This window comes from Crotalus tigris, unplaced genomic scaffold (assembly GCF_016545835.1).
Source record: "Crotalus tigris isolate CLP2741 ecotype Arizona unplaced genomic scaffold, ASM1654583v1 scf7180000017672.2133156, whole genome shotgun sequence".
Taxonomy (NCBI): domain Eukaryota; kingdom Metazoa; phylum Chordata; class Lepidosauria; order Squamata; family Viperidae; genus Crotalus; species Crotalus tigris.
This window is the reverse complement of record NW_024096557.1, coordinates 2,045,442-2,070,566: the sequence shown is the minus strand read 5'-3', so window position 1 is coordinate 2,070,566 and position 25,125 is coordinate 2,045,442. Positions and strand designations below refer to the sequence as shown.

General features: G+C 37.8%; 1 protein-coding gene across 6 annotated transcripts in view; it reads right to left on the bottom strand.

The window, feature by feature from the left end:
* USP25 (ubiquitin specific peptidase 25) overlaps positions 1 to 24,586 on the bottom strand; it is a 61,539-nt gene extending 36,953 nt beyond the window's left edge. For 2 of the 6 annotated variants that reach the window (XM_039337250.1, XM_039337252.1), the window contains exons 1-5: positions 24,289 to 24,585; positions 12,744 to 12,821; positions 11,954 to 12,098; positions 6,885 to 7,008; positions 3,885 to 4,047 (exon numbers count right to left, since the gene is read on the bottom strand). In XM_039337250.1, coding sequence (XP_039193184.1) covers positions 3,885 to 4,047; positions 6,885 to 7,008; positions 11,954 to 12,098; positions 12,744 to 12,821; positions 24,289 to 24,333 — 555 coding nt within the window. In that variant the 5' untranslated portion in view covers positions 24,334 to 24,585. Of the gene's footprint in view, positions 1 to 3,884; positions 4,048 to 6,884; positions 7,009 to 11,953; positions 12,099 to 12,743; positions 12,822 to 24,288 lie in introns of all 6 variants that reach the window. The other 4 variants (XM_039337248.1, XM_039337249.1, XM_039337253.1 and 1 more) reach the window with 4 other exon arrangements.
* Positions 24,587 to 25,125: the final 539 nt, after the last annotated feature.

Genomic DNA, 25,125 nt, shown 5'->3' with positions numbered 1-25,125 from the left:
GGTGGCAGTATCATGCTGCAGAGGTGTTTTTCAGCAGCAGGAGCTGGGAGTCTAGTAAGGGTTGAGGAAAAGCTAAATGGAGCAAAGTACAGGGATATCCTCAATTAAAACCTGTTCCATGGTGCTCAGGCCTTCAGATTGGGCTGAAGGCTCATTTTCCAACATGACAACATAATCCTAAACACACAGCCAAGACAACACAGGAGTGGCTTAGGGACAACTCTGTGAATGTCCTAGAGTGGCCAGTCAGAGCCCTCACTTCAATCTTATTGAACATCTCTAGAAGGATCTGAAAAATGGAGGTCCACTGATAATCATTATCCAACGTGACTGAGCTTGAAAGGATTTGCAAGGAAGAATGGCAGAAAATCCCCCAATCCAGGTGTGCAAAGCTCATTGCATCATATCCAAAAAGACTCGAGGCCATAATTGCTGCCAAAGGTGCTTCAACAAAGTAATGAGTGAAAAATCTGAATACTTATGCCAATGTGATATTTCAGTTTTGGTTTTTTTTAATAAATTTACAGACATTTCTAAAATTTTGTTTTCATCTTGTCATTATGGGGTACTGAGTGTAGATTAATGAGAAAAAATGAATTTCAACAACTGTAGAATCAGGCCGTAGCATAACAAAATTGACAAAAGTGAAGGGAGTCTGAACACTTTCTGAATGTACTATAAATCACAAAAGAACTGAGAAGAAAATAACTGGTTGTAACCCATATGACACTCTTTATGTAAAAAAATGAAAAATTTAAACTAACAAAGAATGAATATAACCTTCCTAGTAATTCACTAATTGGTATATTGTGACTTGGAAGCAAACTCCATTATTTGGGGTATTGGGAGACATACTTACAAACATATAACAATTCTGCATTTTTATGTGGTGCAAAATCTAGTAAATTGAATTCTGATCATGCAAAAATGCACTAGAATGAGCGGCAAAGGTATTAAAAACCACTTCAAATATAGATACAACACTTATTGCTTTTACTGTTCTGTTATAATGCTGTCTGTGGTTTACAGCATTTTATATGCTAACTGCTACATGAAGGTTACACCTTGTATTTCAGAAAAAAAGCAAGCAACAAGAAAATATGAATTATTGATGGTTCTGCCTTTCCTGCTTTCTTTGGTGAGTAAAGAAATAAATGAGTGAATTCAGAAGGAAAATAACATAAAGTCTATTATGCTAACTTATAACTCTACCTATACATTCAGAACCTTATGTATCTACGCATGTAGAATCCAAATAAACTAGTATCCATATATATGAAAATAATTAATTTAATTATTTTATTCATATCAATGAAATCAGCATTTGCCTATTAAAAGATCCTGGACATAACAAATTAGGAATCCATTTTTGTCACTAATATTTTCAATAAGATTGCACATACATTTGCTTAAAAAAACCCGTTCTCTGGATGCTTAACAAATTAAAACCAAAGTAGCAGAGGAAGTATTGAAAATGGACTTATGACAATGTTTTATGCATATTAGCACTTTTAACTGCCAATCAATATATACCAAAAACATAGTCCAGTACTTTTAAAAATATTTTTACATTTTCTTACATTAAATGTAAAAAAAAGGAGTGAAAAGGGGAAAAAGTCAAGAAGCTGAGACAGAAGTCAAATGTTATCTATTATCAAAAATTGGAATTATTGTTGTTGATTGCATAATTATGAGGGACAAAAATCTAATTAGAGACTGTATAAAGAAGAGAATTTAAAACAGATTTTAATATAATATTTGAAAAAAATCTTAAGAAGATATTCAAATTAAGAACTGGTTACATATAAGTATATGGCAAAATTAGATATAGATACCTAAGTTGTAAGCTTTACTTATGTATAAAATTTACACAGAATCACATGGGATTAAGTGTTCCAGAAAAGTATACAGATTCATAGATTTGTGCTGCCACATGGTATAACAGAATGTTGAAAGCAACTTTGGTTATCTGGCACACATGAACCTAGTGTTGAATAAAAATAAATCTCTGGCTCATATTACAATGGTGAAAAACAAAAGACACAATTCATAAAAGCACATACCAACTAATATTCCATTAAGCCACATATACTAAGGGAAGTCTGCATCTATAGAATATGTTTGTTTTGGTTTTAATTTTAGTACTTTTCCACATCACAAGTCACTGACTAATAAAGGTAATGTTACACATTGATGAGCCCTATTAGAATGTATCAGATTTCAAGACACCCGACGAACAACATGAAATATTATCATACAGTTGATGCAACCTAAGGAGTCTATCAATCCTGTGGTTAAATAAATACTGTAGTAGGTAATGTCCAAATTTATCACAGATGAAATAAATTAGGATAGTTAGTTGAAACATTGCCACTTGGCTAGATAAATAAACAGGAAGAAACAAATCTATATATATATAATTTTTGAAATTATTATTGAAATTATTGATTCCATTTTTACCATATCATTTTTACCAACTGGACAATAACTGCTATAAAGTTTCTATGAGGTGTAAGTCAAATATTAGTTCTTAGTATATTTAAAAACTTCAGCTTATGCTTCTTAGCTATACACACATATTTACAAAATGTCATACAAGAATCAGGCAATAAATTTAAAAATATTGCGCTTTACTTTTTAAATAAGATGACAAAGACATCAAAATGACAGGAACCATTGTAAAATTTGAATTAATATACAAATGATAATACTATCACAAGAAAAAAGTTTATACTTCATATGGGGAAAACAAGCACACAATTATTTATAGCCAAGCATATATTTCAGCTACACACACACAGATGTACTGTATCTGCATCACATATATACATACATGCTATATTTATACCATACACATAAATGCCTGCAAGGCTTCATATATAGCTGTAATTAATCTATTACATATTAAATATTAAATATGTATTACATATTAAGCCTTTTTTCAAAAAAGCTTACAGCAATTATAATCCATGATAATATTACTCTAAAATAAGTATATTACTTAATATTTGATTTGATTGATAGTATTCAAATAGCCTAGAACAGTGATGGTGAACCTTTTAGAAACCGAGTGCCCAAACTGCAACGCAAAACCCACTTATGCATCGTCGAGTGCTGGTGGGTGTGGCCCATTGGCTGGGTGTGGCCAATTGGGCAGGCATGGCCAATTGGGTGGGCGTGGCTGCAGTGGTAACGGCAGACTGGGTGGGACTAAAAAGTTCAATCAATCAATTTCAACTTTGCAAGATCTTTTTTTTCCCCCGCAAGAAGTTGAAATTAACTGATTGAACCTTTTTTTTTTTGCACACGGCGGCGGACGCCTAAAGTGAAAAGGTTTTATAAAACCCAGCTGAAGGCCTAGGACTGGGGTGACGGCGCGCGTGCCCACAGAGAGGGCTCTGAGTGCCGCCTCTGGCACCCGTGCCATAGGTTCGCCACCACTGCCCTAGAGTTCAAAAACAGGCGATATCAAAATTATTATTACCAGTGATCTCATTCTTCACTTTCAAACAGCAAAACCTTTGATACATGTGTAAAACTACTGGCTATGGCATCAGAGTTGTTCAGTTTAGCATGATAATGATGCATATAAACTCTAAATTGATTATTGAAGCAAAGCCTTAACAGAGTTTCTGGTCTGATCCTTTACCAATTACCAATAATATGCATCTTGCTAAGTGGAATATATTGAGTCACTTATCATATAATTTTGATGACCCAGTATTTCAGGGTCTTAAAAAATAAAATAGGTATACAGAAAATAACTTCTGGGGGACTTTTTATTTTAATTTCTCCATATCATTAATTTCTCTCTTTGTGCATTTCAAGCAATTATTTTTATTATGATAAACCCAACAGCTTAATAAAATTAATACATATATTACCTGTATAACGGCACTAAACCAGCATGTGTTACCAACGTTTTTTAATCCCACTGGACAAATATCTTGACGTTTTCTATCATATGGATTTGGAGAATCACTCCAGACTTCTGGATGTGTTCTTTTCAGACTTGCTTTGTTTTCTGCTATGCTGGCTTCTAGAACCCTTAGAAAACAAATAAAATAATTAGAATAGTCTAACAATTCGGATATATATTTTCACAGACCTTCACCATGCTTATGCCTTTTAATAAAATTTATTAGTCAGAAAGGTATAATTAGATTCCTGATTTTTTTCTTACACATTCTTTTCTTAGATTCTACAAAATCTAAATTATAGATTATCTTAAGCAATAGGTTATTTAATAATTATTCATATTAGATCATTGTGAGGTTTTTAGTACATAAATGTACCGTATATTCCGGCATATAAGGCGACCTGGCGTATAAGACGACCCCTGACTTCGGCGCTGAATCGCATGCCTAGAAAGTCATCTTATATGCCGAAAACTACCGTTATTTCCGGCATATAAGATGACTCGGCGTGTAAGACGACCCCTGATTTCGGCGCTGATTTCAACACTTTCAAAAGTCATTTTATACGCCGGAAAGTACGGTATATACTGTGTTTCCCCAAAAGTAAGGCCTACCCCAAAAATAAATCCTAGCTTGATTTTTGGGGGTGGGTCTAATATAAGCCTTACTTCAAAAATAAGCCCTAGTTTTGGGGCAGAGCACACACCTAAAAATAAAGTGACCAACTTTTTTACAATGAGAAGGAGGACACAAATAAATTGAAGAAAAAATATCATAAATAAAACATTTTATTCATTGCAACAATACAGAATACACTATAATATGATAAATGCATAATAAAAAACATTTGTAACAATATTTTGTATTGTAATTATGCTTACATGCCTATTAATTATTATTTAAATGAGTACAAAAGAAGGACTGTCTTCCCTAAAGGAGGATGATTGGTCACCTTACTAAAAATCAAGCTAGGGCGGAGGTGGAGGTTGGAGCTGCCTGATGTGCCCCGCATCTGCTTACCTGGCAGCTGGCCTACTTCTTCTGCGGCGTCCCCAGGCCTGCATTTCGCAGTCAGGTCTTTCTGGAAGGCGACTACAGCCAAGAACCGAGCTATGGATTCATTCGATGGCTCGGTTCTGCAAGGCCTCTGCAACTGAGAACTGGGCTATGAATTGAATACATTGCTCGGTTATTGGCTGCAGAGGCCTTCCAGAAAGGCCTGACTGCAAAATGCAGGTCCAATGAAGTTGCTCCTTTGGCTGCAGAAGAAGTGAGTCAGCTGGGCAGGGCTGTCGGTACCGGAGATGAGTGGAAAAGACACCACGCCCAAAAATAAGACCTGGTGCCTCTTTTGGAGGAAAAAAAGACTGAGTCTTATTTTTGGGGAAACAGTAAAAAGATCCCAAAATCAAATCTGGTCTTTTTAAATGTAATAGTGTATCATTTTGCCCATTGTCAAGCCATGGATAATAATACTGGACTCTATAAGCTATAGCAAAGCATCATTGAGCAGCTCACTTCAGAAAGAGGCAGAGCCACATCTAATTCTTAGAGCAGCAGTTTAGGTGGTGTGGTCATGCTGCAGCAAAAGCAAAATCAAAACAAGTATTATGGCACAAATACTTGTTATTATCACAATGTGTTCTAACTATTATATAACTACTATCACTTATACAGCTTTGAATAACTTGCTCAATAAATAAATGAACAAATTTTCCATGGAAAACAATGTTTTAATTTTGTATTTATACAACATATTGAAAATTCAAAGAATTCACAAACTGTTAAGTATCACTGTATATACAAATCACTGTGGGAAATCATTCAGAATATTAAATGATCCTTCTATAATATAAACCTTCCCCTCATAATTATTGCCTATTCACTGTACTAATGCATTAAAAATGACAAAAGATGTACAAAATTTGTTGACCCAAGAATGTATTTTTCTGAAGAACTCTGAAGAATTGTTGTTCTGAAGTACAAATTTTCTCTCTCTGCCTGGACCATGTCCTTCTCGGTGGATGGTATAACAATTTCTGGAAGTAAAATTTCCAAACCAGATACAGTACAATATGTACTAGATATATGGTTCTAGGTGAAAGTAAGACTGAGTAAGAATTATACCTGGCTATGTAATATCATTCCCAGTTTAGAGGATTTATTTCTAGTAACTGCCAAATCAATCGCAGAATTGGATAGTTCAGAGGAACTAAGTCATGTTCTAGATGGAAAAGGAACATTCAGCAGGACAATTCATTCTGAGATTGGCATATTTTGTATATTCCTAAAGAAGAATAAGTGCAGTTTTGCCATATGATCTGCTGTCATTTTTATTTTAAAAATAAATAAATTATTAGAAATGTGATGGAATATATTGGCATATGTTCTTCACATTACAGAAGAAACATCTTATATCTACAAAATAAACTCTCCAAATCCTTTCCCCTTTCATTTCTCTTGAATATTATTGTATTGTTGTGAGCCACAATATGGATTGTTTAGATATGATTTTGAGAAATCTTAAGGCCATGAATTGTGATATGTAAACCATGGTTTACAGATTTGTCTAATATGAATCTAAGCATTATGCTTCATTGACAACCAGGCTTAATGCAGTATGTGATGTCAGACAATGATCTGTTTCAGAAAGCATAAATCTATAAAAAACCACATTAAGGTAAGTCTAAGCTAAATATAAGGGTTTTGGAAGACAAATCAATAATAAGGTAGAAAAACCATTGGCTTTAATGCCAGTATAGCTGAATTTACTCAACCTTATTTCAAGAAAATATTAAAGAATAACTTTCAGAATTTTCAGAACTTAGAGCAGAATGCAATAGGACAAATTAAAAAAGATCCCAAAACAAATATAATTTATTCCTCTGAGGAAAAAAACCCAAAGATGTATTAAAAAAAGAAAAGAAAAAAGAAATGCCCTTATCTCTATGTACATTGTTTCCTTACCTGCTAATAGCCTGTTCCTCATCTGTTATCCCAGTCTCCCTGAATGTCCTGTTTGATTCCTCTAAACTGAGGGCAATAGCTCTCTGTAGATCATCTTTGTCATCCCCTGTTAGATCAATTACATCTGGAAAGCAAACTTATGTTCCTCAATATTAAAAATGCATAGAATGAAAAGTGAACTATATTAGCAATGATCAACAACTAGTTTACTTACTTTTACTCAACATTTTATTTATTCCTACCACTGCAGTATCATTCATTTGCATAACTTGAGTTATTAACTACATTAGCTATTGTACCTGCTATTACTTTACCTCTTTACTGGCATAAGTTTGCTGACTCATGAAAACTCTCATCTGCATTAAGCCAGAGATGTCTGTCACTATGAAACTGAAATACTGTAATTTTAAATCAATAAATAATCAGTAATAATTATAGTCAGGATGTCTATAGTAAAGCAATGTGAAATAGAAGACTACAAGAAGAACAAGGAGAGCGCATAAACAACTATGAACAGGACATTTCAGCCCACCATCTCATCAAATAAATTCTTATTGCATTATGGCTATTGTACTTGGCTGGTATGTTTAACCCATTTGTCATGAAGAAATTTTAAAGTTCTAGACACTGGCCAAAGAATCTGGATGCTCTCAAAAATATGGGAAACTGTGAGAACAACTGGATCTCAAATAAAACCAAAAATAGAGACAAAGCTCTTTTCTTACTACACACACACACACACACACACACACACACACACACACACACACACACAGGTCTTGGCGTATTTGGGTCTTTTCCCATGTAAGATTGAGAGTATCTTGGCAACATTTCAACGAGGTCCCACTCATCTTCAGGCTGGGGTCTTCGGCTTCGTGCTTGTGCGAGCAAAGTGTTATCGGAGCTGCTGTCTCTCTATAAATATTGGTGGGGGGGTGTGGAGTACTGGCTTAGTTGCTGTAGGTGGGTTGGTTGGCTGTGTTGGAGTTATTGTTTGTGGATTTTTCAGCTGTTTCGTAACATCCTGAGTAGCTGAGGTGCTGGCTGTGTGCAGTAGTCTTTTGTGTTGTAACGACCTAGGTAATGGGCTGTGTGGTAACATCCTGAGATCTAGTGTAGTGATATCCTTGTTGCAACATCCTGGGTGGTTGGCTGTGTTGTAACATCCTGAGCTTTAGCGTTGTAACCTCCTGAGTTCTGTGATGTGATGTCTGGAGCAGAAGGCTGTGATGTAACATGCCGGGCTTTGGTTTGGCTCCGAGTTTGTGGTCTAGCTCTGTGTTCACGGCATGTGTCCGTTTGCTTTGTGTGGGGGTCGGAGGAAGGTGCAGCAGTTGGTGATGTTGGCTTCTGGATGGTGGTTGCATTTTATCTGAGGGTTGGGTTTAGGCTTGGGTCTGGTGAGGGTGAATGGTGATGGCGTACTGTGTTGTTCTGGGTCCGCAATCAGTTTTCGTGGCTAGGACTCGTTTGTTGATTAGGGCTAGTTTCCAGATGTCTGGTAGGCGGGAGGTATCGTCACATTTATTCATGTTGTGGGGGTGTTTCTCTATTTCGATGGCTTCCATAATTATTCTCTTGTTGTGGTGTTCAGTTTTGGAGATTAGTTTGGTTCCTTCAAAATCAATTTCATGTCCTGTACCTTTAAGGTGCTGGAACCAACCAACCCACCTATAGTAACTAAGCCAGCATTCTACACACCTCCACCAATATTTAGATAGAGACAGCAGCTCCGATCACACTTTGCTCGCACAAGCACGAAGCTGAAGACCCCAGCCTGAAGATGATGAGTGGGACCTCGTCAAAATGTCGCCAAGATACTCTCAATCTTACACGGGAAAAGACCCGAATACGCCAAGACCTGCATACCTGTACCCGTGAAAATCTACGAACATATTTATACATATATATATGTGTGTGTGTGTGTGTGTGTGTAGGTCTTTGGTTATTCGGGTTTTCTCCCGCGTAAAATTGGAAGTGTCTTGGCGACGTTTCGACAAAGTCCCATTCGTCATTTTCAGGCTGGTGTTTTCAGCTTCGTGCTTCGAGGAGCAATGTGTGGTCTTAGCTGTTTTTTCCTTCCAATCAGAACACAGCCAAGCTCCCACCCAATCAGTTCATACCTCCACTAGCAGTTAAAAGGAAGAAACAGCTAAGACCACACATTGCTCCTCGAAGCACGAAGCTGAAAACACCAGCCTGAAGATGACAAATGGGACTTCGTCGAAACGTCACCAAGACACTTCCAATTTTACGCGGGAGAAAACCCGAATAACCAAAGACCTACATACAAACACCTGCAAAAACCTCAGAAAACATATATATATATACACATATACATATACATATATACATTACAAACATACATACATACATACATACATACATACATATATATCAGCTATACAAGTAAAAATATGACTCTTGGGTATATTCATGTTAAAATCCAATAAAAGTCGATCACCAAGAGAATAAAAATGTAGAAAATTTATTAGCTAAACCTAGCTTTTGTCAAGAGCTCTTGACATCGTTAGGGTGTAAACGGCAGTTTGTTGGGAAAGCTTATATGCAACCGCTAATCATCTGCACTCGGCTTCTAGACCGTGTTATGGGATCCAGCTGGGCGTGTTGTAATTTGAGTGTGTGTTTTACATCAGAGTATAGTTCTTTCTTACTTCCTTTCTGTATTCCGTCACGCGTATCTCTTTCACTAACCCTGGGATTGGCCGGAATTCCTTCACTTCCCTCGTGAGACAATCACTACCCACGAGGGTATAGCTATTGGTATAGCTATTTCGAGTTCCGTTCTCTCTTTATTCTTTGTTAGCAACCTAAAAATGTAAAATGATGTCGCAGTTGGCGACTGCTGCTTGTGGATGGCTCTAGATTGAGCTGATACAGGCAAAAGAAAAAGAAAGAAGATTTCTTTCTCCCATATTTGGGCTGACAGGGTGTACATTCAAGGTAAAAATCTCCTCCCCGTCTCTCTCCTGATAGCTAACAGAGTGGGAGAGAGCCTGTGGCTTAGAGGTTATAACAACTGCCTAACATGCAGATAAGCCCAGGTTCGAATGTAAGTCTGGCTGAAGAGAGTTAACGGAACTCGAAATAGCTATACCAGTTCTCTCTTTATTCTTTGTTACCAACCTCTCTCTCTCTCTCTCTCTCTCTCTCTCTCTCTCTCTCTCTCTCTCTCTATATATATATATATATATATATATATATATATATATATATATATATATAATAACCAATATATAAAATAACCAGACTGTTTAATGCAAACAAGCCTGTAGATAAAAAGTCATTTAAGCTTTCGTCCGGCCAAACTGCCACCATCATCAGAGTTGGAATAAAAGGAGATCTGGGAGCCAATTTATGTAACCGCCTGTCTCTGTGCCCGGCTTCTCAAGCGCGTCACGGGTCCATTAACTGTGCTTGACCATAATGCGTCGAGTTGCTCCACATCTGGCAACCTGCCCATGGCCCCGATGGTTGTCTTCCAATCCTGGATCGCTCTTCTGGCGTGCATGCAAGCGCCCTTGGGCGGCTATTTTTCCGTGTCTGTGCTTCATCTCCCTCCCCCCGTTTTAAAGCTATCATGGGTGTTATTACTCAAACTGCAATTCAGGTATACCATCGGGCCATCATCCTCCCCCACCCCCAAAGCTGCTGTTGTCTCGCCCGTAATCCTCTCGCCCCAGTCCTGCGAGGGACAGCTGTTAAGGCATTCCTGCTCCCTGCTTCTTCCCCCCTCCCTCCTGTTCCAAATCGCCTTTGCGCGTCTGTATCCAGCTCATAGCCGTGGCGCGCGTTTGGTCTGTCACCTCCTCCCATGGAAGTCATAGCCGCCTCATCTGCAGCCCTGTCATTCCAATCACGTGAAGGTCTGTCCCATTCCTGATCTCCCTCCCCTTTTGCCGGGTCGTCCTCCCTGGGGATCACCGCTGCCTCATTTATGCCTCTATCACCCCGATCCTGTAAAGGGCATGCTAAATGTCTCCGTGAATTGCCACGCTGTCTCTCCCATCTTCTGAGGGTCTGGTAGGCTGGTAGGAAGTCTATATGCCAGTTAATGGAGTTCTCATTAGAGAGCCAGGCTTCTTTGAGTAAACGGCCACCCTTGGTGGTCTCATGAGATATAACTTCCACACTGGCCAGATCGAATGTATGGCCAAAGCTGGACATGTGGGCCCAGACTTGTGATCGCTGCTCTTGCCTTTTAATTGCCAATTCATGTTCATGGACCCTGAGTCTTTTAGTTGTCTCCCCAACGTAGTTACATGCACAGTTCTTATAATTGATTCTGTAAACTACAGACGATCTTTGGTCATTGGGGAGCGGTTCCTTAAGGTGCATGATCTTAGTTCTTAGAGTCTGCTCAGGCTTATGGACAGCAGGGTGATAGAGGCATAAATGAGGCAGCGGTGATCCCCAGAGAAGACAATGCTTGTACGTGTGCCAGAAGAACGATTCAGGATCGGAAGACAACCATCGGGGCCATGGGCAGGTACAGAGCAACTCGACGCATTATGGTCAAGCACAGTTAATGGGCCTGTAATGCGCTCGAGAAGCTGGGCACAGAGGCAGACGATTACATAAATCGGCTCCCAGATCTCTTTTTATTCCAACTCTGATGACGGCGGCAGTTTGGCAGGACGAAAACTTAGTGACTTTTTATCTACAGGCTTGTTTACATTAAACATTCTGGTTATTTTATCCTCATGTTCGCTTTTCTTTTAATTTGTATTATGATGCCCAGGATTCACATTTTTAGTATTATCAAGGACATAAATACACACACAAACACACACACAGATAGATAGATATAGATATATAAAAGCAGCTTTAAAACAATTGCTATCACAAAGTTATGTTTGTCTAACCTAAGAAATTCTTGCAACTTAAAAAAAATCATTATTGGATAAAACAGACAATATCTATTATCAAATATGAAATCTGGAGATATAAAAAGTTCATTAATTATACAGTAGAAACTGAGAGGGTGGCAGGTTTTTTGAGGTTTTTTTTCCAGTTGTGTAGTTATATGGTAAGAAAAAAGCACTTACTTGTATCTGCCTGGCTTCCTACACTTATATATCTGTCATTACCAGGAAGTGCTGTTTGATAGTATGTTGTTTCTTCTTGCTGAGGAATCTTGGCATTCTTTGCAGTTAGGAGAGCTACTGCTAATTCTAGGTTCCCATTGCTATCCTTTAAATGCATAAGAATGAATGATCAGAATGCCATTTTATGATCAAGTCCAGGTACATTTAAATTTTACATGTTGCTGTGAATATAATTTATTAGAAACCTAATCAATTTAAAAATAACTTATTACTAAAGTGAAAGATAAGCAAGTTTAAGATAGAATGCAATGAAAGCTGAACTTTTATCCAAATCTACTAATTTAATATATTCATATTCTACAGTTGCAAATGAAAATGTTTAATGGCTAAATTAGATGCCCATTGTATACGTTTCCTAAATAAAACATTTGCAAGGAGGTTTGAAATCAATTTTTTAACTTCAATGTTCAACCTGAATTAGAATAAATTAAGCATGTAGAAAAGTCATAACTACAAATACCTATATATCTATATTTAAACCAATTGTATAAAGTTTAAGGTTAAGCTGCTTAATTAGGAATGGGAAAATCCTGTTTCTAGTCCATGCTCAGCCCTGGATGTTCAATAAATGATTCTGGACCAGTCACTATTTCAGCCTATTTGCAGGCCATTTAAATCAACCTTACAATCTTGTATTGAATTGTATTATATTACGCTCTGCTATTTAAAACATACTTTAAAATTTTCAATTTAGATATCTAAATATCGTTATCTTTCAAAATCACTGTACCTTCAAGGCTTGCTGCAGTACTTGAGTGTCATTGATACCTGTGATTTCTCTCAGCTGATTCAGAAACGTCTGCTGGTGCTGAGGAATTAAAGAGCTGATCAGCATAAAAGATAAATTAGAGTAAACAAACAAGCAAAAAAGCTAGTTAGGGGGAAACACTAGGGGTTTTTTTTCCTCCTTTTTAAAGCAATGTGTCTAACAGTATCAATGTGTACAATTTTAAAACAGAGCATAGGAAACTTAAGTTTAGAGTACCTGCTATGAATTCCATTATCTCCAGACAACATAACCATGATAAAGTACAACACAACAAACTACTATGATTGTTGCTACAGATATACAAACTTCCACAACACAGGTTGTAGCTATATTCTAGAAGGGCAATTCAGAAATAAACCTCAATTTGGTTATCAATGACAGACACTCGCAGATACAGAACGTTTATTATACATATTAAAAAACTACAACTTTACATTACGACATAATCGCCATTCAAATTGAGACATTTGTCATAACATCTTACAAGGTTTGAAATTCCTTAGTAGTAGTCACTCAGTGCCAAATCTGGGCTATTGGGGGGGGGGTGATCAAAAACATCCCAATGGAACTGCTTCAAAAGTTCTTGGGTGTGTCTAGCAGTGTGCGGATGAGCATTATTGTGAACCAACACCACACTGGAAGTGGTGCCATAGAAAATCCTGCCAAATGTGAAGATGCCAAAGAAGTACTACTAGTGAAGTTCATGGAGCACGGTTCAACTATCAATTCAGAAGTCTACTGTGAAATGTTACGAAAACTCAGAATAGTCATCCATAAACAAGTGTTGGGGCATGCTGACTTCCAGTGTGGTGTTGATTCACAATAATGGTCGCCCGCACACTGCTAGACACATCGAAAAACTTTTGAAGCAGTTCCATTGCGATGTTTTTGATCACCCCCCAAAGCCCAGATTTGGCGCTAAGCAACTACTACTACTAAGGAATTTCAAACCACGTAAGGCGTTATGAAAAGTACCTCAATCTGAATAGCGATTATGACGAAAAGTTATATAATGTTGTAGTTTTCTAATGTGTATAATAAAAGTTCTGCATCTGCAAATGTCTGTCATTGATAACCAAATGGAAGTTTATTTCCAAATTGCCCTTGTATTTTTAAAATCAAAAACAAAATTGAGGTTTCAAAATTGCCTTTCCAAAATTCTAAATCATCAGCAAGCTAAAAATAAACTGAAGTTGCTGAAGAGCCATAAAATATCATAAAACAACTTGAGAAAAAGACTGCTTCCAAGAAATCTTTTGTTTTGGTTTAAAATTTATAGGCCATTTTTTTTTCAAAACACAACTTTTCTTAGGGTAGCGTTGAATTTCTATCTGCATTAAACTGTTAAACAGGATGAACAAAGAGTTTATACTGTATGGAATAAAGTATTGCATGGCAAATAACTCTTTTCAAAATAAGTTTCAACTTATTTCAAGGCAAATTGGGATTCTTTGGGGGGGGGAGAATGAAGAGGAACTAATGATGTTGGTTGCATTTATAAAGGATTCCAAAAGGATTTCAAAAGCATCTTGTGAGAAAGGTAAAGGGAAATACTCTGTCTTTGCATGATTTGAGACCCATAGTCTATAGATTCTGATTGAAATATAAATATACAAATTTGCTAATACAGGTAGTCCTCACTTAACAGCATCATGTGACTATGTCCAACTCTGATTGTTAAGTGAATCACTTGTGGTTATTTAAACAGAATGACATTTGACCATGACTTGCATCTTACCACCAGATTCCTCACTTACTTTGTCAAGAGCCGGGCTGTGAGGGTTGCAAATGATAATACATGATCGCAGGACATTGCAACCATAGCAAATGCAGGCCAGCTGCATGCTGTTTGCAATTGCCAAATTTTGATCATGTGACTATAGGGATGCCCAGACTGTCAGAAATTCAAGGATCAATCAAAAACCTATTTTTTCAATGTCACTGTAAATCTGAATGGTTTTTAAACGGTAATCATTAACTGAGGACTACTTTATTAAAATTAGTTACATATCATAAGATTTATAGAAAATCTATATTTCAATGTGCAGTCTTAACAATCTTTAAAAGAATTATTTTCTTCCAGTCTTGATTGTATTACAAGATCTTTGACTTATGACTGGTCACTGAGCAGCCATTCAGTTATGATGTCCCCCCCCCCACTCAAAAGCTACTTACAACCTGATTTTGAAGTTATGATGACTGCATCCCCCTCAGCAGTCACAATTTGGGCACTTGGCACATTTTTATAGCCATTTGTAGAATCCTACATGACTGCAATTTTTTGTTTGCTTCATGCAGTTGCTAAATGTAACTGTAATTGGGTAAAGTGCAGTTGCTAAATGTAATTGTAACTGAGTAAAATGGATTCGCTTAATGACTGAGATATTTGCCTAACAACTGTCAGGTATTTTATTTCTGTCATTTCTACTTCTGCTTTGTGTTTATCTAACTGTATAAACTATATCCTCTGCCTTCACTATTAATTTTTCAGTTATTTCCATTAAATATAGATTTATATAGACAGAAAAATATCGCAATTTATCACTAATGCTGCAGTTTCTTTTTCTTGACTTAAAGTCTAACTTTATGAACTGATAAAAAAAAAACCTAGTTATGGCTAATTCTTGTTTAAATTAGCTGAGCACCGATTTATAAACCTGAAATATTAAGCATAGTCAAACAGATAGTTTAAATAGGTAGTAATCAGGTAAAATGTCAGCTCAGCATAAAAGTATCATAAAGAGTTTCATTTTCCAGATTCCTTCAAGACTTTGCTAACTTTGTAACTGTGTACTGCTTGTGTAATATGAAACATCAAACAAACTTTCCCACATAGGTTGCCAAAAGAGAATCAGTGGATACTAACATTATTAATCCATTCTGAACTGTATGAAGCAAGTTCAGAACAAAGATAGAAACAGAACACTGTCTCCATTGTTATAATCATAAGTGACCCATCTAGCCCCTACTTAACAGCTATGTTTGAATACCATTTGCTGAAAATCCAGAGAGGGAAAGAAGTATTGCTTTCAGACACCCACTTTTATTTTCTCATATACAACTGTAAGAAACTGGATATCAGACAAAATCAATGTGAGGGGCAACCAAGAACGCTGACCTTGGACTAATCAGTGTGAGCTTTTTGGACAATATGAGTATAGGATGGACTACAAAAACTGGGAGAGCCAAAACATTCTATTTAATCATTTATAATATAGAAAAACTACCCTCTATTGACAGGTTTTTTGTTATGTTACAATCCACAAAAGGCAAAAAAAGGTAAAAGGACTACCGAATTTATTTGAAATATACAATTATAAATAGGAGCATTTACAAAGAGGCACTAGAGACAAAAGGTAGATCACTCAGAAGATGGGGGAATAGAGACTCTAGAGGCAAATGATTGGAATGTTAACTGTCAATCTATTTCAGGACCACAACCTCAACTCATGAGCCAGACATCCAGATGGCTGAGTTCCTAATGATAAACATGTATTTGCTAAAATGTACAAACTTTTGTCAAAATTTGAAATAGAAGAACAGGCCACACAATGTAAGATAAAGTGAGCTAATACCTGGCAGATTTCCCAGCAAGATCTCTTTAAAAGTATTTTGATCTTATGCCATTGTAGCCTAGTTCCATTTTGAGTTAAGCAGAACCCATCTAATATGTTTAGAACTGGCATCTCCAAAAGTATCCCAGGGCCTAACAAATCTAAAAACCCTTTGTCTATTGCTCTAAAAGTGCACTAAGATCCCTGGAAACTTTACATAAAATTGCTATATTATGGACCTCTGAGGGAACAGAAGACTAAATGAATCTTTTGATGTTATCTAATATAGCTCTTCAAAATAATAGCTATATTTATGTCACTTTAAGCCAGAAATCCCTATATTAACAAATAAATTATATGCTAGCATATGATGCTCAACACAAACAAGCCAAGAAAATAAAGAATGGGTAGTAAATTATCAAATATTTGAATAAATATTTTTCCTTTCTTTTCTTTTGAAATGACATTTTAAAAAGAAATGGAACAAAATATTTCTCATGCACAAGAAATTATTCAGAGCTTTGCCAATTTAATGTTTTCACTTGTAAATACAATCTCACAATCTCAAAGATCTTTTTCTTCTATTAAAGCATGAACAATGCAAAATTAACTGCTCTTTCCCAGCAATAGTAACAATCATAGAGCAACAGAAATAATAAACTTTCGGAAGGTTATGTTAATGAAAAGTACAGTGAGACAAAAAAATAATAAACCTCTAAAAGGAGTCACTGTTGATACAGTGGGAAGATGATGATGAATGGTCTTTTTCTTCAGTGATCACCATCACAACAGCTTCACAACAAGAAATGTGAAAGTCAACTGAAAATATGCAAATTGTCATACTCCCTTCTTAATAAAACTAGTCTAAAATTGTCTATTTTGCAAAAAAGAACTATAATTTTCTATACACTGGCTAAGGCATAATAGATCTATAAGAATTTGTCATAAAGGATATCTAATGATACAACAGCATAGGTAAAGATGTATGCTCCGGACAAAAATAAAAAGCTTCTAGTTTTAATTCTAACCAAACCATTCTTTTATTTTTAAGAATTTCAACACGAGAAACAAAAGTTGGGTAAAACAACAAAACATTAAAGAATAACTATTCTGGCGAAGAAAATATTCTTGTAATAGTGCTGGTAAAAGTTGACAGAAGAAAAAAAAAAGGCTTCTGAATTAATTAGAACTCTCCCATGTACTAGAGATACCTCAAATCTGGTGAAATTGCTAGTGAATGCCATCATTCTTACAATCATTCTCCCCAATAGGATTGAAAAACAGCCTGAGTTTCCTGGGTGTGATGAAAGGTCTGAATCCTCTCCTTGCCCTAACATGCCCAAGAGACCTGGTCCTTCCCCCCACCCTCTACTTAACAACAACTGGAAGAACCTTCTTTTCCTTTTCCTTACTCACTGTTCCTATGATTGCATAGCCAGAGAGTGTTAAGCAAACAAGTTGCAAGGTCATTAGTACACTGCTTAATGAAATCACCAGAAGCAGCAAGCACATTGGATATGACAAATCTCCATTTAGGTGAGGAAGCAGCGATCATCAGTTGTATCAGCTTGAAATGGTTGATGTTCAGGACTTTATGAAGGTCAGCCAAGGAGATACTGTACTGCTCATCCTATGAAGACATAATTATGCTAGTTTTCCAATCATCCTCTCTTCTACACTCAGTAATCCATCATGTTATGCACAGATGATGGAATAGTTATTGAATGAGCCTGATCAATGCCATTCTAAGCAAGTCCCAGTAATCAGAAATCAGATGAGGTGCCCAGGTTTGTTGTGGGTGCAACATTCAGTATGGTGGGTAGTTGATGCTTCTAAATTACCAACCACTGAAATGACTAATGCATCCCCTCTTACAACTGGAGCACCTGCTGAGATTAGATGGACTACTGGGAGATTCAGAAGACAACAAAGCTAAAACACTGAGGTAACAAAAACTGTGGCATGTAACTCCAGGGATTAGAACAGCCAAGGCCGAGGCATTCTCTGCTTCCATATGCTCTATCACAACATACATGCAGGACTTTGTGCATATGTCTTCAGCATTATGGTTAGCAATGCTACCTACAAGGAAGTAGCAGCAGGCCTGTACTATGAGAACAGTAGAGTATCTTGATCATTATACCATGGAGATGGAAATATATGTGTTGAGAATGATTACTTGTGAAAATGCTAGCCATGTCTACTTTGTACATCAGGTGTGGGTTGTGGAATAGTCAAATTGCCATATCGAGCATTGAGCAATTACACAGCTTGGTGAGAATACAGTGATTCTGGATCTATTTCCACAGTCAAGTTGCTGTACAGCTGTGCAACTGCTCAAAGACTAATTTCAGTACAACTAGCATTACCCAAAGAACACAGCTAAAATCTGCTATCATTATTGAGCACTGTAGTTACCACTTTGCAGTCAGTCTTCTACTGTTGCCATTCAGACAACATGCTACTACATGTCATGGAACTGCAGAGAGGAGGATCAGAGGAATACACAGCATAGCTGACAACTTTATGGTTCTTAATGGCATGACATGGCATGACTTGCTGGTGTCTTTCTTATATATGGGCAATGATGATCATGGATAGACAATCATTCCTATCTCTAAGAAACCAAACTCAGGTTATGTTCTACCACTCTGTCAGCAAGGTACCTGTATAGCTCAGACAAAGAGCTTTTCTGAAACAATGCACAGGCTTTGCCTCTGCAACCAGTTTCATATCATCCTCAACACTGTCTGATCTAAGAACTTCAAGGACCTCAAATAGCCATCAACCATGAATCAGCCTGCTGCCACAGTTATGCTGCTTTGCTCAACAGCAAAATTTTAATCACGCTAGCCAGCTTCAAATTATTAGAATGACAGAACCAAAAAGTCGGCCATCAATGTAAAGAACCTCAGGTTATGATGTGGAGCCCGAGCACCCCTCTATCCAACTCCTAGCATACCTACAACTAGAATTGTTTTCTTGCCTCCTTTCCAAATTGACTAGAGTCCATCAGTTGGTAAACACATCCACGACACTGTTTACATTTATAAGTCTGCCAAAGAAGCCAACATGAGTCTAATACTGGATTTAAAAAAAGTCTGTGGGCATAGCTTCTCAACTCTTGATATATGTTGTCTCTATTTTGTTCCTAAAGTGTTGTGTTGAGAGTGCTAGTATCTACAGCACTAATAAACTACCGCTACTGAAGATTTCATGGAAAAAAGCACAGAGACAGTCTCTTGCACACAGAGAATCTGAGCAGTACTCTCCTGTTCAATATCTGGCAACTTACAGGCTACTTTAGGTACATGTCTAGAGAACTAAGTATTTATTTACATTATGCTATAACCTCCACATTGGTCTAAAAATCAGTTTACGAAAATGGGTATTGAAGATATTCATGTACTTGCTTGATTGCAATACCATATACTAGCAATTTCCTAGAATACTATTAGAAATCTGGCAGCCCATTAAGTTGTCTAATGTTGATCAGGTTGCAACAACTAAGTACATAATGTAAAACTTCATTCTGGAGGAAAGTGTTCCCTTTGCACTGGGGCAGGGTGCATTTTATGTTTGCATCACGAGGTCCTACAAGGTTGATGCTGAATACCCTCCCCCGGCTTTTGGACCCACTACTGAAACAAAGACAAATGGCAAGAGTGGCTCTGGGTCACAATCAGAAGGAACCAATATCTCAAGCTGGTGTCACTGCTCTATGCTCAATTCAAAACCATAGGAACTCTTTTAATATTTACTTCCAAATGTGGGATACTGATACCTGAACAGATAAGGTATTACACACTGCAGCTTGTTTCTAATGTCCAATTGTATATTATGCTTCTCACAGCATTTTTCTTTCCCTGGTTTGGTCCTAGAAGAGTCACATAACTTTAAAACCTCATGGGAATGGGAAACTATGGGGGAATGTGCAGCAGGCATTCTATCACTTCTTATACATTAAGAAAATGCCATAACAATATCCAGTAGTGAATGGATGGCAATTAATTTACTAGGAGAATTTAACACAAGATAAAACAACAAAGCTTCCACATCTTCTCTTTCATGTGGAGTGTGATATGCTTGGCCACACAATTCTTAATTCATGCGACAGAACTTCCAGCTTCTGACATTGAAGGATCTGCCCAAAAAAAAAAAAAAAGTAACATACAGGAAAGAAATGCCACTTGCAATGACCCTAGCTCTCAATGTCAGCACCAATGTGCTGGCTGCAATTGCTGCTGAAATGGAAGAGGAATTAGATGTGAATGCTGTGGTTGGACGTGTATGAGCCAACTGCTTAGAGAATAAGGCTCACTGGGAAACCTTAATTAATTCAGGAGGCAGTCCAAAGGCATCAACAGAGATGGTTCTACCCTGCACACCTTCAGTGGACAGATGAATGATGGCTGACAAACTCCAGAATGACTCATGTTTAAGTTTCCAAATGTGGGGGGGGGAGAGGTCCAACTAAAAGCCCCTAATCCAAACAGATTTTCCCGGGGAAAAATAAACTGCCATTTCAACCATTAAACATTTAGAATGCTAACAAATCCCTATATTTTCCAAACCTATCAAGATTTTGAGGCCTTCTACAGTAAATGTTTTAGGTCTGACCTGCCATTAATGGAGCTATCTGCACCACTTGGAAAGAAACTGTGGGATGGCACTGTTAAAGAGTCCAGGGTTAATTTCTGCAGTCCCACCAATATGTACCTGTAGAACTATACAGCAACAAGGCACTATTCCAATACCTAGATACCTGCTAACTCCTGGCTGTGGTACAGTGACTGTAACTGCTATTCCTATTTCTTCACCTTCTCTGTGTGTGGATGAAAAAAGCACTTTCAATTTTTGTGGCCCAATATAATTATGGAATCTTTTTGCCAATTACATTCTAATCTGCTCCATTATCAAATGAGATATCAAGACCACACTGAGCTTCTGTTGTGGGTGGAATGCAGTGTGTCATTTAAACATGTTTGGGAGTAGACATTAAAACCTCTCTCTGATTTTACTACTTTTGTAAATCTCACTGCAAGACCAGTACACCCCCCCCCGCCCTATGGGCATGAGTAGAGACAAGGGTTTGTTAGCAAGGAGAAACAGAACTCCATGACTTGAAGCATCAAATATGGACTAGATTTCCTGACATACAGCAACCTTTGCCTGTGGAGGGTGGGGCAGAGAGGAATGCATACCATCCAATGCATACCATCAACTTTCTTCCAAATACACAATTTAATTCAAAGCCTTCTCTCCCTAAACAATGAAGGCTGCACCAGTGAGACATTAGATAGCTGTAGTTGATAATCAGTTCCTCTCTATCTCATTCCAAGACCAGCTGAATAAAACTTCCGTTTCCTTAGCCCATCAGCATGCACCAATTGCAATGGAGAGGAGAAAGACTGTCTCTGGGAAACCATATGATAGAATGGAAGAACAATCCTTGGTGAAAGCTTTCTCTAACAGCATATAAAAAACTCCAGTAAAGGCCCATTGTGAGGGCCAGTAATACTGCAGGTGACAAGAATTACCACCACAATGGCTACAAAGAAAGCAGAGTGTAAATGTGTGTAATTCTACTCTTAATTAAAACAACCATCTGCATGAGCACCTTATTTCTGCTTTTAAACAGAATAACTGATAATTCAATTCCTAGACAGCAGTATGTTAAATGTCCAAATATTCTGAACATTTCTGCAAAAACTGGTAGAGATAAGTTAGGTCCTACAAAATAAAGTATGCCATATTTCTAAAACATGACTATGTGATATAATAATTGTTTCAAAATAGGCAAAAATGGATAATTAATTTCTATCTAGAATAATTGTGATCACTATACAAGTAGATTTTGATCAAATTATTAAAGGGTTTTTTTGAAAAATATATTTCTAAACCTGTGTTATCTTTCAATGTAAATATTTTATTTTTATGTGCAATTTTTGGAATTAAGGATAAAGGGCATAAAGAATTATGACAGCAAAAGTGAATATAAGGGGAATGCACTGTTAGCGTAATTTATAGTATGGGAACACAGTTTATAAAGCAAGCTGGATCATGAATTTCCCTATATTTTTCACATTATTCCAAAAAATAGTATCCACTTTATTGATCACCATAACAATGGGTCAATTAAGTTCAATTTATAGAGATTCATGCCATTTTATATCATTACCAAATGATCATATTTCATTATAACAATCTGTCCTTATAGCAATAGCACTGAGGCTTATATACTACTTCACAGTGCTTTACAGCCCTCTCTAAGCGGTTTACAGAGTCAACATATTGCACCCAACAAGCTGGGTCCTCATTTTACCAATCTTGGAAGAACAGAAGGCTGAATCAACCTTGAGCCAGTCAGAATCAAACTGCTGGAAGTCAGCAGAATTAGCCTGCAGTACTGCATTCTAACCACTGCACCACCATTGCTAACAAATCCAAATCCTGATACATACATAGTACAATGCATTATTTCCTATTAGATTAAGAATAAACCACAGATTTCCCAGATTTTAATCAAGATTAGATTCAAATCTATGTTCGACAGCAGTTAGCTTGGGAGAGCTGCTCTTTTTCAACCTGATCTATTTCACAAGGATTTTATAATAAAGTATAAGTAGCAACCAAACCATATAAACCAGGCATATCAAACTGCCGGCCCGTGGGCCAGATTCGTCACACCGAAACTGCACCCACCCCATTGCCGGTAATGGGGAAAAAGTCACGTGACATCACGAGTTTGATATGCCTGATATAAACTACATCTGAAAAGAATAACATTCAAGGGTAGACTTTTGCCTTTATTTACACCCACAAATTCTTGTCAATTACAAAGAGTTATTCTTGAACATGGACCATTGTGTTTGAGAAAATTTTGTTTCCAATATCTTTGATCCTGTTTATAAACACACTAACAGAACCTTCACCAAAATGCAACTGATACTTTATTTTTTTTCTTCTATTCAATCATGTCAGATTCTTGGAGATTCTTGGAGAAGTCCCTGCAGTTTTCTTGGCAGTTTCTCAGAAGTGATTTACCATTGCCTCCTTCCTAGGGCTGAGAGAAAGTGATTGGCTCAAGGTCATCCAGCCAGTTTCATGCCCAAGGCAGAACTAGAACTGTCTCCTGCTTTCTAGTTTGATGCTTTAACTATCATGTCAAATGTTCTCTTCCTTTATTAATTAAGACATTCTTTATTAATTAACAAGCTTCATCTTAAACTATGTACTTTTAGCAAATTCTTGATTAGAATCCTGAGTCTAATCCATTGGCATCAAACAATTTGATCCTCCAGTTCAGAAACAGAAAGTGTCATTGCTTTAATACAATCTTCTTTCAACATACACATTACTGGTCCCTTTCACAGCCCAAACTTTAAATACATCTCTCTGTCAATGTTTACCAGGAGTCTGTATTACAGAACTTGCAGGAGGGATGTCTGGGGATACAAGAACTAGTGGAGAATGTGGATGAACTTCTCAATTTTTCTGTATAGAAACAGTGTCACTTTGAAGACAGAAGATAATACAGTATAATGAGCAAAAAGGTGGGACAGAAATGCTTAATTAGGCACTTCTGACAAGGTAAGGTGGGAGTGGGGAAACGGAACAAGTGAGCGACAAGAAGAGCTTTACAGCACCCAAAGGGTAGTGACGAAAAGAAAGGGGGAAAAAGTCATCGCTATCGAAGGGAACTCTGACCAAAGCAGTTTACCCAAAAGCCACAACTACCTTCCCTTCTCTAACCAGGTCGGAAAGAACAACCCACTCCACGACAACTTCCCCTCCATACGCAAAGGTCACAGAAAAAGGGACCCGCCTCGGTGGAGGCTCCAGAACGCGAGGCCCTCGCGCAGCTAAAGGGCCCGCTGCGGCGGCCTGAGAGAAGCGGGGGGTCTCTCTGCCCCGTCGCCCTCCTCCTTCCCGGCCGGCTCTTCCCTTACCTTCTGGGAGCTGCTCTGCTGCAACACATTCTGCTCCACGGTCATGGCCCTTTTCCAGCTTGGGCTTCCCTCCCTGCCGGCCTAAGGGAGTGACGAAGAAGAAGGGGTGCTGGCGAGGGAAGGCTGAGAGAACTGGAGTGAGCGCCAGGCCTAAGCGGACCCAGGAGGAAAAGGAGGAGGGCTATAGGAGGCTGCCGCTGAGTCAACGCAGCTATGACGTGACGCGACGCCCAAACAAGCAGCAACAACCCTGGGGAAGAGCAGCGCGCTTTCGGGCCAGCCCTACGCCTGCTGAGCGGAAGGCGCGCCCACGGCGTCGCGGCCTCAACCAAACCTGGACGGCCCTGCAATGGGAGTTTCGGCTCCTCCCATCTCTCCGTTGTTTCTCTTCCTTACGTCGTAGAGCGGCGGTGCTGCACAGAGCTTACTCGGATAATGAATAATTGAAACTTCATGTAAAAGTAGCACTGCATGCATAGATAGAGTAAGATGTAATGAGTAGTTTCCCTTTAACCAGATATATCAAGAAATTTTATTTATTTGATAAATGGCATTCCTTTACGCTCTTAGTTTGTATGATGTTACCTTCTTTTTTCCCCTCTTCTCCTGATGCTAAATATAGTGGTAATTTCCTCCCCCACTTCTTTTTACTCTGCCTGACTATCAGCTCTTTCCTCTCATCCCTCTTCAACTTCTTACAATGTAAGGGCGTGCCCACTTTTTAAAAATAAGGAAATGATAGTTAACCCTTAGTCGAATTTCAAAAGAACAACCTTTTCATCACATAAACATCAGCTATATCATGTGCTCAAAGAGGGCTGGATTATTTTGTGTTAC